This window comes from Phalaenopsis equestris, unplaced genomic scaffold (assembly GCF_001263595.1).
Source record: "Phalaenopsis equestris unplaced genomic scaffold, ASM126359v1 Scaffold201096, whole genome shotgun sequence".
In the NCBI taxonomy this organism is placed as follows: Eukaryota; Viridiplantae; Streptophyta; class Magnoliopsida; order Asparagales; family Orchidaceae; genus Phalaenopsis; species Phalaenopsis equestris.
In genome coordinates, this window is record NW_018220879.1 from 201,470 (window position 1) to 215,715 (window position 14,246).

At 35.2% G+C, this 14,246-nt stretch overlaps 2 protein-coding genes across 2 annotated transcripts in view; one reads left to right on the plus strand and one right to left on the minus strand.

Annotated features, from left to right (window-relative positions):
- Window positions 1-12,714, plus strand: part of LOC110035970 (serine carboxypeptidase II-3-like) — a 33,538-nt gene extending 20,824 nt beyond the window's left edge. Inside the window, exons 3-9 of the mRNA XM_020740309.1 lie at window positions 2,295-2,569; window positions 3,891-3,924; window positions 4,054-4,139; window positions 4,480-4,598; window positions 12,159-12,245; window positions 12,360-12,465; window positions 12,531-12,714. Of these exons, the coding sequence (XP_020595968.1) occupies window positions 2,295-2,569; window positions 3,891-3,924; window positions 4,054-4,139; window positions 4,480-4,598; window positions 12,159-12,245; window positions 12,360-12,465; window positions 12,531-12,683 (860 nt within the window). The 3' untranslated portion in view covers window positions 12,684-12,714. The remainder of the gene's footprint in view (window positions 1-2,294; window positions 2,570-3,890; window positions 3,925-4,053; window positions 4,140-4,479; window positions 4,599-12,158; window positions 12,246-12,359; window positions 12,466-12,530) is intronic.
- Window positions 12,715-12,840: 126 nt separating this feature from the next.
- The window catches only part of LOC110035973 (polyadenylate-binding protein RBP47-like), a 15,063-nt gene continuing 13,657 nt past the window's right edge, over window positions 12,841-14,246 (minus strand). The window contains exons 3-6 of the mRNA XM_020740311.1: window positions 13,764-13,822; window positions 13,558-13,688; window positions 13,370-13,466; window positions 12,841-13,201 (exon numbers count right to left, since the gene is read on the minus strand). Of these exons, the coding sequence (XP_020595970.1) occupies window positions 13,043-13,201; window positions 13,370-13,466; window positions 13,558-13,688; window positions 13,764-13,822 (446 nt within the window). The 3' untranslated portion in view covers window positions 12,841-13,042. The remainder of the gene's footprint in view (window positions 13,202-13,369; window positions 13,467-13,557; window positions 13,689-13,763; window positions 13,823-14,246) is intronic.

Consider the following 14,246-nt stretch of genomic DNA (forward strand, 5'->3'; position numbering starts at 1 on the left):
GAATGTGTCTAACCTTTTGCAGGATCCATTTGTTTCTGTTAGGGAGTGCAATTTCAACATCTCCCATCCCCACCACGTTCAAAGCTGCTCCATCAGCCAGGTACACTTTCCCAAAGTCACCTGAAATATAGTTTCTCATTAATTCCCGGTGAGAAGATGTGTGAAAAGAAGCCCCTGAGTCCAGTATCCAGTCGTCAACAGAGTTATGAACTGCAAGCAATAGCGCATCCTGCACTTCTTCAGTTACAGCGTTAGCACTGACGTTATCCGTCTTCTTAGGATTTTTACAGTTCTTCTTTATGTGACCAGTTTTGCCACAATTCCAGCAGGTTGCTTGCTAACCAGGCTTTAACTTGCTCTTGCTCTATGCTTTGATTTCGACCTTCCTCAATTTGAGTTCATGTCTTGTGATCTCCCTCTGGAATCAACATTCAGTGTTGAACTCGAACCTGAGATCTCGCCAGAATCTTTCCTGCGCACCTCTTCAGCAAGAATCAAGTCACGAATATCATCATATTTCAGTTTGATTTTACCTGCAGAGTTGCTAACTGTCATCCTCATGGCTTTTCAAGCATTTTGTAATAATATTAGTGCACGAATCTCATCGTCAAAATCAATTTCAACGGACGATAATTGATTGGTAATAGTGTTGAAATCATTCAAATGTTGAACAACCGACACACCTTCCGCCATCTTTAGGTTGAATAACTTTTTCATCAAGTGCACCTTGTTATTCGTCGATGGCTTTTCATACATACTTGATAGGATCGCCATAAGATCTGTCGTCGTCCTCTCCTTTATGACATTGTGAGCAACGGACCTCGATAAGGTTAATCGAATAACCCCCAGAACCTGTCGATCCAACAGATTCCAATCAGCTTCTTCCATCTTCTCCGATTGTTTTCCCAGTAGTGGAAAATGAAGTTTCTTCCCATAGAGGTAATCCTCTATCTGCATCCTCCAGTATCCAAAATCCGTGCCGTCAAACTTCTCGATCCCTGAAACCTTCACTTCGTCTCCGGTCATCGTTCTTCCTTAGATCCGAACCGGGGTTTTGATACCAATTGTTATGAAGAATGACGGCAATAAAGAAAAAATAGATCGAAAAAAAAAATATTAGAAAATACGACACAAGATTTACGTGGTTCGGCAAATTGTCTACGTCCACGGAGCTGCAGAGGATTTTATTAGCTGAGGAAATTACACCGTCGAGCGCCTCGACGTTACAAGAAAAACCTCTCTCTAAAACCTCTCTCTCTCCTCTCTCTCCTCTCTCTTTCACTTCTCCTTTTCTTCTCTTCCCCTCTCTTTCTCTCTCTCTAAACCGAGAGCCACACCGAAGAGGAGAAGAACCGGTACGAAGCCTTTTTCACCTCTTCCGTTAGCCAAACACAGAAGCCAAGAATGGGAGCGCAGCGATCAAAGAGCCCTCACACACAGCATGCGATACCTTCTTGTAGTTTTTAAAGCTCTTGTTTGGTCCATTAAAGGTAGTGCTTCAATTCGTGAAATCCATCAAATAGCTGGGAGAGCGAGAAGCTGTTCTGGAAAGAGGAGATGGAGGGACCCTCCATAGGAAAGAAAGAAGGTGGGTCCGGAAGAGAAAAGCGGGAGATTAAATTTGGAATGAGAATTAATTAATTAAGAAGCAGTCAATTAATTTCTTAATAAGAACAATGGAACAGACTCCACTCAACATTATTTGGGGGTTATTAATTGTTTATTGTAGCGTTATTAGAGTTAATGTCTCAATAACCCCTGAATAACTCCCCAATAACCCCACCAAATAATCTCCGCGATTCCACTCCAGTAACCTCTGGGGTTTCACTGTAATTTTTTTTGTGGGCCGAATATAACACACATAGTGGGATATTACTGAAGTCCGCACATAGAGCTGCGCACGTACTCCGTATGGAATAATTTCTCGTTGGGTTGAGTGTGGAAGTGAGTCGTGAGTGATAGAGTGATAGGAAGAGAAATAAACTAGGTTTTTAAGGTTGGTTGAGTTGGCAAGCAAGTCACCAAAGCAGCGGCGACTCAGCTTTGCTGGCAATCAAGTCGCCGCTGAGTTGGCAATTTTTTCATTTTTCAAACTTTTTTTTTGTGTCGATTTAAAAAAAAAAATCAATGCTATTTTGGCCTTTTTTTAATTCATGAGATATACATACATACATATGTTCAAGCTTTTTTTTATGATTTTATAATCATCATATCATGATCTTCATTTAGCAATTTTTGAATGTTTCATTGTATCTACTTAACGTGATAAAAATGATTAATTTATTTATTGACAGTGGCGAATGTTCTATTCCTGGAATCACCAGTCGGGGTTGGCTTCTCATACTCGAAGAAATCATCAGATTATAATAAAAATGGGGATAAAAGAACTGCTGATGACTCATATATATTTCTGATAAATTGGTTAGAAAGATTTCCACATTTCAAGAATGTTGAGCTTTTCATCGCAGGAGAGAGCTACGCTGGCCATTATGTTCCTCAACTTGCTCATTCCATCACAATAAACAACAAAATATCCAATAGAACAAACATCAAACTTGGTGGTATAGCGGTAAGACATGTTCAATGCATTAATTTAACATGAGATATTTACATGCAATAATGGTAGCTAGTATAAAAATATATAAACAGAGATAATGATTATGATGATATGTGCATGAAAAATATTTAATTTTTATGTTATAATGTTCATTATGATGATAGGTTTTAGGGTGTTAAACTACATATATAACTCAATTTTAAAATAAAGATAGTAGGAATTTTACCTAGTAGTAAACTAATTGTTTAATTTTTGGAATTATAAGTAAAGTGGTAATTTAGGCCATTATTATGTATGACATCATAGTCATTTTCATCTTTTTTTTCTCAAAGTTCACTTTTTATGAATGTTTTAATTACAATTTAAGAAAATTTGAGTAATGATATAAAACATTTTGGCTAGAAGTTATTTTTTGGTAACATTTTTCTATTAAATAAGATTTTTATAGATATATTTGGGTACAATATTTTAAAGTAATATTGCCTGTAAGTCAAAATTCAATAATTAATCTAACTAACAGTCAAATTAGATACTAACTTGAATACCTTACCTTAATATTATGCCTAGAAAATGTCATAATCATCCTTCATTATTTAAATATCACTACATCTTTTAGGCAAATTGAATCAAACAAATTTCATTTGAGAGATGGTAATTATAATTTGAATAGTTTAGCAGCTTTCATTTCATTGTCCTATCGCTTGAGTAGCTTTATGAAATATATATAAATACATAAAGCCTTGTAATTGAATCTAAAACTATTAATTTTATTACAAATTATCTATGCAGATGCAAAAACACCCTTTAATCTCTTTTATCGTGATAAAATTCATGCATAGCTTTCAATAAAAAAACTTAGCTCATGATTTTAATAATGAATAATTAGCTAAATTTTGCATAAAAAAAAATTTAATAAATTATAAGACAGTACATTTTATATACAAAATAAATTTATTTTCTTACAAAAAAAAACTCTTCTGAGCAATTTTAAACTAGAATTATCATGATGCTGATGAATGATGTTTACAGTGATAACTAGTTTTAGTTGTTGAGTTAATGTTAATTCCAAATATATCTAGTCATATTCGTATACCTATAACATTTCTTCATAAAGTATATGACAGAACTTTATGTTTTATTTTTTGTCTTATAGGAAACTTGATGACTTTCTTAAAAATAGAAACTGATGTCACGCAACTCAATAGAAATGACTTGCATTTCAAAAAGATAAATTTTATATTTTGAATTAAATTTTAGGCATAATATTTTAGATTAAATTCCTTTCAATTTTGAGCATCCTATGTTGATAATAAATTCTTGTCATTTTCTTCAGGTTGGCAACCCTTACTTATACTACGATATAACTGGTAAAGCAGAAATAGACTTTTTATGGGGTCATTCATTGATATCTGATGAAACTTACGCTAAGTTTCTGACAAATTGCAACTTCTCTAACCCAAATCTATCCACCGAATGCGTAAACGCCATTAATTTAGTTTCTTCAGAGACTGGAGATATTGAGGACGATAACATATATGCTCCTATTTGCCCAACAGATTTTATGCTCAATTTAGACAGAACGGTCAGTGACAATATTTAACGTTTAATAGGAAGAGTTATATACATACCACTCAATTCTTATGTATCTACATATCTAACACCAAAATTTCAATTTGTGCATGTATACCACCTTACCTAAGCATAAAAAGGTGCATCTCACTATTTAAAAGCTAAACTAGTTGTACTAGTATTTTTATGTAAAAAGAAAGATTTGGAAGGTATAAATTTAAAAATCAAATTTTACATGTTAGATATGTAGATAGATAGGAATTGGGTCGTATGTCTTGCTTTAAATTATTTCTAGTGAATATTGAAGACATTAGAGGACTAGAAATAATTAACCCCCTTTTTTTTAAATTTAGATGGATGGTTTTGGTGGGGATTTTGATCCGTGCACAGACAACTATGTTAATTCTTATCTGAACAATCCAGGGGTGCAAAAGGCTCTTCATGCAAAAGCTGGGGAATGGAAAGGTTGCAGGTATCTTACTTCTGAATTCTGATACTTCTTTTAGAACTATTTATAGAGCATAACGAGTAGAGTTTTGAGTGAGCAGGTCATAAGGAATTCTGCTTTTAGCTTTTTTTTTTAGAGTGTATCTATATTTTGAATCTTTTGATTTTTTATCCCTAAAAGCCTCATCAAACAACTTCCATCATGCTTAATTAGCTAGGCACAATTTTTCATTATAATATATAAGATTGGAGATCAATGATACAAGTTTACTGTTCAAACTCGAACCCTCACCTTGTCGAGGGCTGATAGCCTACCATTCCAACTAATAGAAAAGACAAAATCAGCTAGGCAATAACCAACAATTACACAACAATTGTGTGCTATAAACGTAAATGCCCCAAAAACCTTTTTGTTGGGACTTGTACTGAATGGAACACCCTACCAGCACATAACAAGAACAAGTTATAGCCCCTACTACAGTCTTGGAACTTCTATGTTCAAACGAAGAAAGGTTAATAGAAAAAAAAAATCAGTACTGCATAAAAATTTAACCATGTTTCAAGTAAAATAAAGCCAAAACATCAAAATATTAGCAAATAAATGGTAACAATTTTTTTTGCAAACATGAATAAACATAAAAAAAACAAAAAAAAAAGAAAAAGAAAACTCCTCCGTAAATCCTGAGCCTATGCTTACCGGAAGGAGTAAGGGCGGGAACCAGTGCTAACCTTCTTCAATGGTTTCTGGTCAGAGCGGTGCGAAAGGATGAGAAAGATGACAGTTTCGCTGGTCTCTGTAAGCCGCGATCCCTTCGTTGCCATCCCAACTATGGTTTATGGTCGGAGCGGTGCGGAAGGATGAGAAAGATGGAGTTTCGCTGGTCTTTGCTTCATTTGCCTCCTGGACAACGCCTACCTCCTCGATCTCAAGCTCGCCTAGACGGGTTTCGGCTACGGAGGACGGAATCGCAGCGATGACGGAGACGGTATGAGGGAGACGAACGCGAGAGACACCTAGCGTAGAGCAGAGGATAAAGAGGGCGGAGCACGACGAAAAACTATGCAGATAATATTTTTTCGAGCACGACGGGGCTGTTTGAGGGAAAAAATTTGCGTACGCACCGCTGCGAGCATGGAGCTCTCGGCGCACGCGAAAAATAAAAATAAAAATAAAAATAAAAAAATAAAAGTGGGCCCACTGACATAATTTTTTTTTTTTTTTTGATAAATGAGGAGTTTTTATTGGAATAAAAGTGGGCCCACTAACATAATTTTTTTTTTTTTGATAAATGAGGAGTTTTTATTGGCTCACAGCACGCATCTCTGCGTGTGGTGGGCGGACGCAATAATTTTATGCGAGCATGACTCATCAGTCAAACTGGTTAGAAACCCGTAGACCCGGCCCGCGCGGTTATACATGAGCAATAATTGATCTGTAATTGTCGTGTAACTGCCCCGTTTGATCCCGCGATACAGCTGCAATAACAGATCTGTAACTCTGATAAATCGCAGACCCCTGTACTGTCGATGTGTAACTATGCGGTAATCTTCGCACCCTTCTGTATCGTTGATGTGTAACTGCCCAGTAACCTCTGCATCCCACTGGACCAAATGTACCTTCCGTGTAACGTTGTGGTAACCTCCAAAGCTCGGTATCGTGGCTTTGTAAATTTGCGGTAATCTCCAAGAACCTTTCGCCAATTCAAGGAGTTGTACCGTTGCAGTGAATACAATGTAACTGCATGATAACCTTCCCTCAAAAATCAGAGCACGAGAATGTTACTATTCAAGCAGCTAGGGTTTACTGTTTTATTGATGTTGAAGATGGACTACACAAACTGATATTTCGTGTTTGACGAGGAAGGAGAAAATACATTTCCGGCCAACAGAGAAGAAGTCGATGCTAAAGTGGAAGTGTGTTTGTGAATTAGTTGAATGTTTGTAGTTCTGTATTCTTTTTTGGACAAATTTTTTTGTGTTTGTGCGTCGGCATATCTTTGTTTCTTGGTGTGTTTAGGTCTGTTTCTTTGGTGTTTTCCTTGGTGTGTTTGTTGCTGTGTTTCTTGGTGATTTCCTTAGTGTGTTTTGAGGTCTAACTAGGAGACATTTCTTCAATTTTTATTAAAATGCTATTTGCTTTTAGGGTTTTCTTATTTGTTGTATGATTTTTAAGAATATTATGAAGGTGAATTTTTGTAAAGTTATATGATTTTTGTTTTGTTTGTTGTGTTGTTCTTATTAGGGTTTACTATAGTGTTCTTATTTGTTAGATGTGCTTCTTAGGGTTGTTTGTGTGTGCATTTGTTATTGAGTTTAATATAGTTTTATATTTTCTGAAGTTTGATGAGAGTGAACCTAAATGTACGGAGCTAACTGCAAATATTTTACTTGAAACGTTGGTCCACAATGAGAAAGAAGCTTACGAAGTATATTGTGCTTACGCTCATCATATCAGATTTGGTGTACGTAAGGAGCACGACACTTTCTGGCCTAACTCCAGAAATCTTAAGACAAAGGACTTTGTCTGTAGAAAAGCAGGTTTCAAGAAAGAGCTGAGGCCACAAAAACCGTTAAATACAAAAGAGCGGACACAAGAAGCGGTTGTCCGGCAATGATTCTATACGCAATTGATGTTGAAGACAATTGGACATTTAAAAAATTCATTGAATCTCATAACCACTCCTTAGAAAACCCCGGTGATAAGCACCTCTTGTGGTCCAGTAGAAAGATAAGCGAAGTCAATGCAGATGTGCTCAGATCGATGACACTGTCAGAGATAAGACCTAGAGATGTGTTTAACTTTCTAGCCACAGAAGTTGGAGGAGTTGAGAACATGTACTAAGATAGATGCATTCAATTTCATTCAAAGAGAGAGGAGATGTAGAATTAAAAAAAGTGATGTCAATGCTTTATTGCAATTGTTCACAGAGAGACGTGCTAAGGATAGCATGTTTGAGTGAGACTTTGAAATTGATGAGAGTGGTAGACTGATGAGTTTTGTTTGGAGTGACGACACGTCTATGCATCATTATGATTGCTTTGGTGATGTTATTTTTTTTTATACTAACTACAAATTAAATAAATATAACTTGTGTTATGCTCCTTTTATTTGTGTTAACCACAATTGACAGAATATTCTCTTTGGCTTTAGATTCTTGTCAGAGGAGACAACAGAGTCGTTTAATTAGCTTTATAAAACTTTTATCCCTATTATGGGCAACAATCATCCAATTATAATATATATTGATCAGGATCATGCAATGAGAAAAGTCATAGAACAAATTTTGTCAAATACACGACATAGATTATGTTAGTGACACATATACAAGAAATTACTTAAAATGTTCACTGCGGGGTGGTGAATCAATAGTCATTAATCTTTTTTATAAGTGTATGAGCAAATGCGAGTCTGAAGAGGAATTTGATAATACATGGGAGATGATGATTGAGACTAGCAATCTACAGGAGAACGTGTGGTTGATGAGATGTACAACATCAGAGATAAGTGGGCTACAACTTTTAATAAAGATGTATTTAGAATGGGAATTTTATCCACCCATAAAAGTGAATCAACAAATAATATTTGTCATGGTGTCGCTAAGCCCACAAGTTCTATTACTGATTGTTTTTTGGGCCTTGAACAAGACATGAGAGCATGGAGGCGTAACAAGAAGGACGAAGATTACAAGTGCAATCAATCTGTGATCAATCCAGTTGCGAAAAGCAGCCTAATATTGAGGCAGGTAGCTGTATTTCCCTAAAGGAAGCTCTATAATATGTTTGAGGAAGAGTTTATCAGCTGTATTTCCCTAAAGGAAGCCCTATAATATGTTTGAGGAAGAGTTTATTCACGGAAAATGTGGTCTTCAATTACACGCCTCTGTAAACAATGAAAATGATTTTTTTATTAAGAATTTGGTTGATCACACGACAAACAGAACATGGGTGGTAAATTCACGGATCATGTGTTCTTGACTGGTTGAAAGTTTTCAGTTCGGAGGTCAATGTAGCTGCAGAAAATTCGAAATAATGGAGCTATTATGTGAACACTCTCTACGAATATTGAATTTTCTACATATTAAGAAGACCCCACATAAATATCTCCTATTGAGATGGTCTGCAAATGAGATGTGTATAACAATTATGCATACAAACATTTCCAACAGTCACAAATGTGAAATTATGGTAAAAGTGACCTAATATTCCAAACACACATGGAAAAAATGGCATATCTAATTACTAATAAAGCCAAGGGAAATGCAGAGGTCGCTATGCATGAAGGATTCAATGAAGAAATTATCGTTGGATATTGATGACATAATAAATTGAAGAGGTTCAAAGTCACAGAAACAAGCTAAAAAAATAAAAATCCGGTGAATGACGAACGAAGAGAAAGAAAAGAGCAAAAGGTATTTTTTTGCTTAAAAATTTTGATTTTGGGATATTTTATCCAATGACAAGTTTCTTACCCATAACCACTTTAACAGGTAAACTGATAGAAGTTTCAACCAGTCAAGAACCCAATGCTTTAAAGTCTGATCCAAACATGTTGTCACTGCCTGATTTTCTAACACAGGTCAATATATAATGCAAAACGTTGATAACCATGTGTTGATTGTTTTGTGTTATGCATGGTATTTTAATATTTTTGGATCTTTCAAATGCATAATTTCTTTCCTCCATGGTACAGGGAATCCTACACTGCAATGATGACATATTCAATACATGATCAGTATGTAATTTGACATATTCTTTAATTGCGAGGTTTTTCATGAAAAAAGATTTACAAATATGTTATTTTGTTTTTTCACTCTGGTTCTAATCAGGATGTAAGCAACATTATTGAAGCATTTATTGTGCTCATACTAATTTGTATTGAGTCATTTGTTGTGTGTAGGACGAATTGTATTGAGGCATTTGTTTTCTTATGTAATTTTTATGAGAATGTATTGAGACATTTGTATTGAGGCATTTGTACTCAGTATGATTTTAAAGTACATGTAACCAGGATGTTTTTTGCTTTTTATTTATTCAATAAATTAGGGTTAAGCTTACTTCCTTTAACTATTGTAAGTTCATATGTTTTTTTGGTTAAGCTTACTCATAAATCAGGGCTCCAAAAGTTACAGAAATTCAAACAACTTCATACAGGGAATAAGTTTTTTTGAAATTCTGCAACTTCATAGAGGGACTTAGATTTTCAGATGCAAGAAAAATCATATGGAATGTAGCAAATTTGTAGCCAAGGCATTTGTACTTTGTAAATCATATTCATTTTGTCATGGGAAGGAATTGCGTCCTAATTTGAATGGAATGGAGTTGGTTCTGTCACAATTCGAGCCAAGAAATGTGTCCTTTTTAAATATTGTAGAAGTCACAATTCGAGCCACAAGTTTTAAAGTTATATGATTTAAAACTAACAAGCTGTATTATTATAAGTCACATCAAAATTTTCAAATGTTACAGGGCTTCAAAATTTCTGCAATAAGCATTATGTTAAAGGGCTCCAAAATTTCTGCAATTAGGTCACGACAGAAATTCTGCAATTATGTCATTGCAGCATCACATATTCTAAAATTTCTAAAACCATTTCTCTTTGTATTAACCAATATGCTTTACAAATATAGAAACAACATCACAAATTCTGCTTTCATGTACAGCCCGAGCTAAAGTAAGAAACAAGATGCAGATACAATCAACACAATATCCATAATTAAATACAACCCCACACACAACAACTCCTTGACCCTTTGAAGTTTTCCAACAACCTGTCATTAGTTCCGACAATCAGGATCAAGATGTAAGCAATCATTATGCTGAATTAAAAAACGGTGCGGTTACACGGCAGTTATAGATCAGTTACACATTCGTGGTGCAAGGGGTCCGCGGTTTCTAAGAGTTACGGATTGGGTATTACAAGTGTACCTCAGGATTAAACAGGGCAGTTACACGGCGGTTACAGATTTGTTATTGCTCATATATAACCACACGGGTTGAGTCAACGGGTCACGCGGGGAATATTTCAAACCTACGCGTTGGGACTGGTTGGGCTGATGTGTCATGTTCCCATTGGAAGACGTACGCAGCGCTGCGTACGTCTTACGTACGCAATTTTTTCCCTATTTGGGACTTAGGGTTTGGATTCGATCGAGCTGGGCATGAGATCAAGCGAGGGAGCGGAGAGGAGAAGCACACCGAAGGAATAATTTTGTAACGCCGCATCAAAAACGTCGTGATCCCCGTTTCCGCGGCTCGCGTAATAAATCAAATAAGCTGTTTTCGAATGTGTATAAAACAACAACAACAACAACAACAACAAAGGTGACCTTTTGAAAACACAGTCTCACTTATAAGCTGTCCCAAACAGGCTCTTAGTTAAACTTAGGACGACTGAAAATGATTTATTTTTAACCATTATTCAAAAAAAAAGGAAAAAAAATATAGTATTACACATTAGTACTCGGTTTTTCTTTTATTTATTTATTTATTTTATTTTGTTTTCTCTTACAGTACTCCTTGGTTTTTCTTTTATTTATTTATTTATTTATTTTATTTTGTTTTCTCTTAAACTTGACTGAGCAAGTTGACTCCATACCATTTTAGCAATTTGTGTTAAGATCAATAGACTCGTTAAGAGCTCCTAAATAAGTACGTAGATTTATATTAAAATTGTGAGCAGATCCCATGCGAAACGAATCTATTCGTGAAAGGGTTAGTATAGCTCCAGTGGTAGACAGGATTAAAGAAAGTCGTCTTAGATGGTTGTCTGATGATCCAGCTAGGAGAGTAAATGTTTTATGCTCGACTTATGTTCAGAAATGCAGAGGGAGACATTAAAAAAAAAATTGGGCATATTGCTTAATAAAAGATCTGCAATGCAGAGGGAGACATTAAAAAAAAATTGGGCATATTGCTTAATAAAAGATCTTAATCTATTAGAATTAAATAAAAATATGACACCCATTGGATGGATAATGGAGAAAAAAGATTCTCGTAGTTGACCCCATTTGGTGGGATAAAGGCTTGTTATTGTTGTTGCAACTTATTGTAATAGTAATACACACAAGCTTTTCATATTATTAACTCATATAATAAAGTCCCTTTCTTTATATGGCTGGATAAATATAGATAGATCATAAATAAATGAATAGATGTACACAAGAGGAAGAGAGAGACATAGTATTCATTTAAGATAATAAATTTTACTTATTATTACACAAATTTTCAGCATATATCTATCACATATAAATTTTTAATTAAGGCTTAAATTTAAAGAATCTATAAGACTACTATTACCGACCATTTAAATTAACAGTAAATTTATTTTTTTTAATAATTTAGTAATTAAAAGCATATGAAGAATGATAAAAAAATGTGTCAAGGATAAGTTGCTATTTAAATTTTCTAAATGAAAATGTCTTATTCAATAGAACACACTTACAAAGGTGCATATGCTTATGAAATTAATTTGAGTTGAAAAAAGAAAATGATTCTTAATTAAAAAAAATCAATTAAAACATGCACATGATTTAAGGAGCCACGCTTCTTTCATACTTGGCTTCCCAAAGCATTTTCCATTTTTCAGGAATTTACACTGGAGAGATGGGCCTACAACTATGCTCTCTACTTTCCAGAACTTGATTTCAACAGGCTTGTATATATGGTTATACAGGTGAGTTTATGGTACAAAATCATACAATTCGGATATCCCTGCATTACTGCTGCTCTTATCTCAAGTATGATTTACAAAACGAAATAAAAGAGTTTTTTTTAAAAAAATTGGCAGTGGTGATGTTGATGCTGTAGTTCCCATTACCAGCACCAAAAACTTCATTAAAATGCTTGGGCTCCCCATTCTGAAACCTTGGAGACCATGGTATCTTAATCAAGAAGTAAGCAAACAGAATTTGCCAATTTTTCTTCCCAAAAGTGCAAGTTATTTATTATTTAGATGCAGGTAGGAGGCTATGTTGTGCAATATGAAGGGCTGGCTTTGGTGACAATTAGAGGGGCAGGACATGAAGTTCCTAGCTACCAGCCCAAAAGAGCATTGGAAATGATCTCTTCTTTCCTCCTAGGAAAGCTTCCACCTTCCAGAGAAGCAAACTGAACTTTTTTATAGCTTCTATTAATATTATGAATAGCAGGTTAGTTGATGATGATGATGCTGTTGTTCATGGTGAAGGAATATTTTCTCCTTGAATTTATCAAATTTATGTTCTACTTGAATCCTTTTTGGTTAACTGGCAATATGTGCAGTAATAATCTAAAAGAATGAATCATATCTTAAATCACACCAATAGAGTACAAAAAATTCTAGTTTGTCACACCAACCAATAAAAATTAATGTAACCCAACATCTTATATCCTAGAAACTAGATAAATTATGTCGGCAGATAATTAATTTTTTAGGGCTATTCTACACTGCTATATATATATCCTTAATCAATGTCTATAAAGACGGCTTAATCAGCTCACTTGTTGTTGGAAGCTGCCATACATGGCATAAGGACTATAAGCAGCAGCATACACACCAGGATGCTGAAATGGCACTCCATAGCCATATCCCCCATAGGACTGCCCGCCAAAGTACCCTCCGCTCCACCGATTCAATGGCTCAAATCTCAACTGAAAACAAATACGTAAAAACCATTTCAATTTATCAAAAAAGTTTCAAAAAAAAAAAAAGTCCACAGAATTTGAGAAATTTTGGAAAAGTTCAATAATGAAATATTCCTTGAACTAATTATGTAGTTATAAGATAAAAGGAAGAATAACGGCATTAGGATCTCCCACCTGCTTTTTGGCTGGGTTGCGGCCCCACGAAAGACGAACAGTCTGCTTCCCAATCACTGTTCCACTCAAAGCCTCCAATGCTTCTTCAGCATTTTTTCTGTCAAAACATACCAAATAATTCCTTATAATCCAATCTATGATGAAACATTTTCCGAAAAATAAAGGACCTATGAACAGATATCTATTACCTTTGGACAAATTGTACAAAACCACATTGCTTCCCAAGTGGAATTTTAACAGACACAAGCTCACCATATTTAGAAAAAATTTGCTTGAGCTCATCTTCGCTAACATCTTGGTCAAGCCCACCAACAAATACCTGGAAAGGGAGGCAGAAAAACAGTTAATGATGATGAACTAGATGTATAAAGTTTATAGCACAGAATATGCTCACAGTTGTGTTAGTTGAGACCCAATCCTCGTGGGAGCTCTGAGCAGCTCCACTGCTTGAACCTAAACCACTTGAACAGCAATATGAGAGTCAAAAGTTGTGCATTAGGTGATCAACATTTTAATACATTTGTTCAAGAGGAAGCTCATAAGAAATTAGAACAGCACCAGAAATGCCATGGATGGCGGATATTAAAGCATGATTTGGGAAGGTATTGATGTATGCAGTCATGTCCATGTGTTTCTTATATATCTATATATATATATATATATATATAAGGAGTGGCTCGAGGCTATTATACAAGCCTCCAACCACCCCTAATATGCCTAACAATTCGAGTATCACCTCCTTAAGATCAACTATGGCCAAGGGGATTAAAACCCCGCCCTCACGGGTCTTATAGCGTGAATGCCGACTAACAAACCGGGATACGCGGCACTTCATATCTATATAAATAGATATATATGTATATATATATCACTGCCT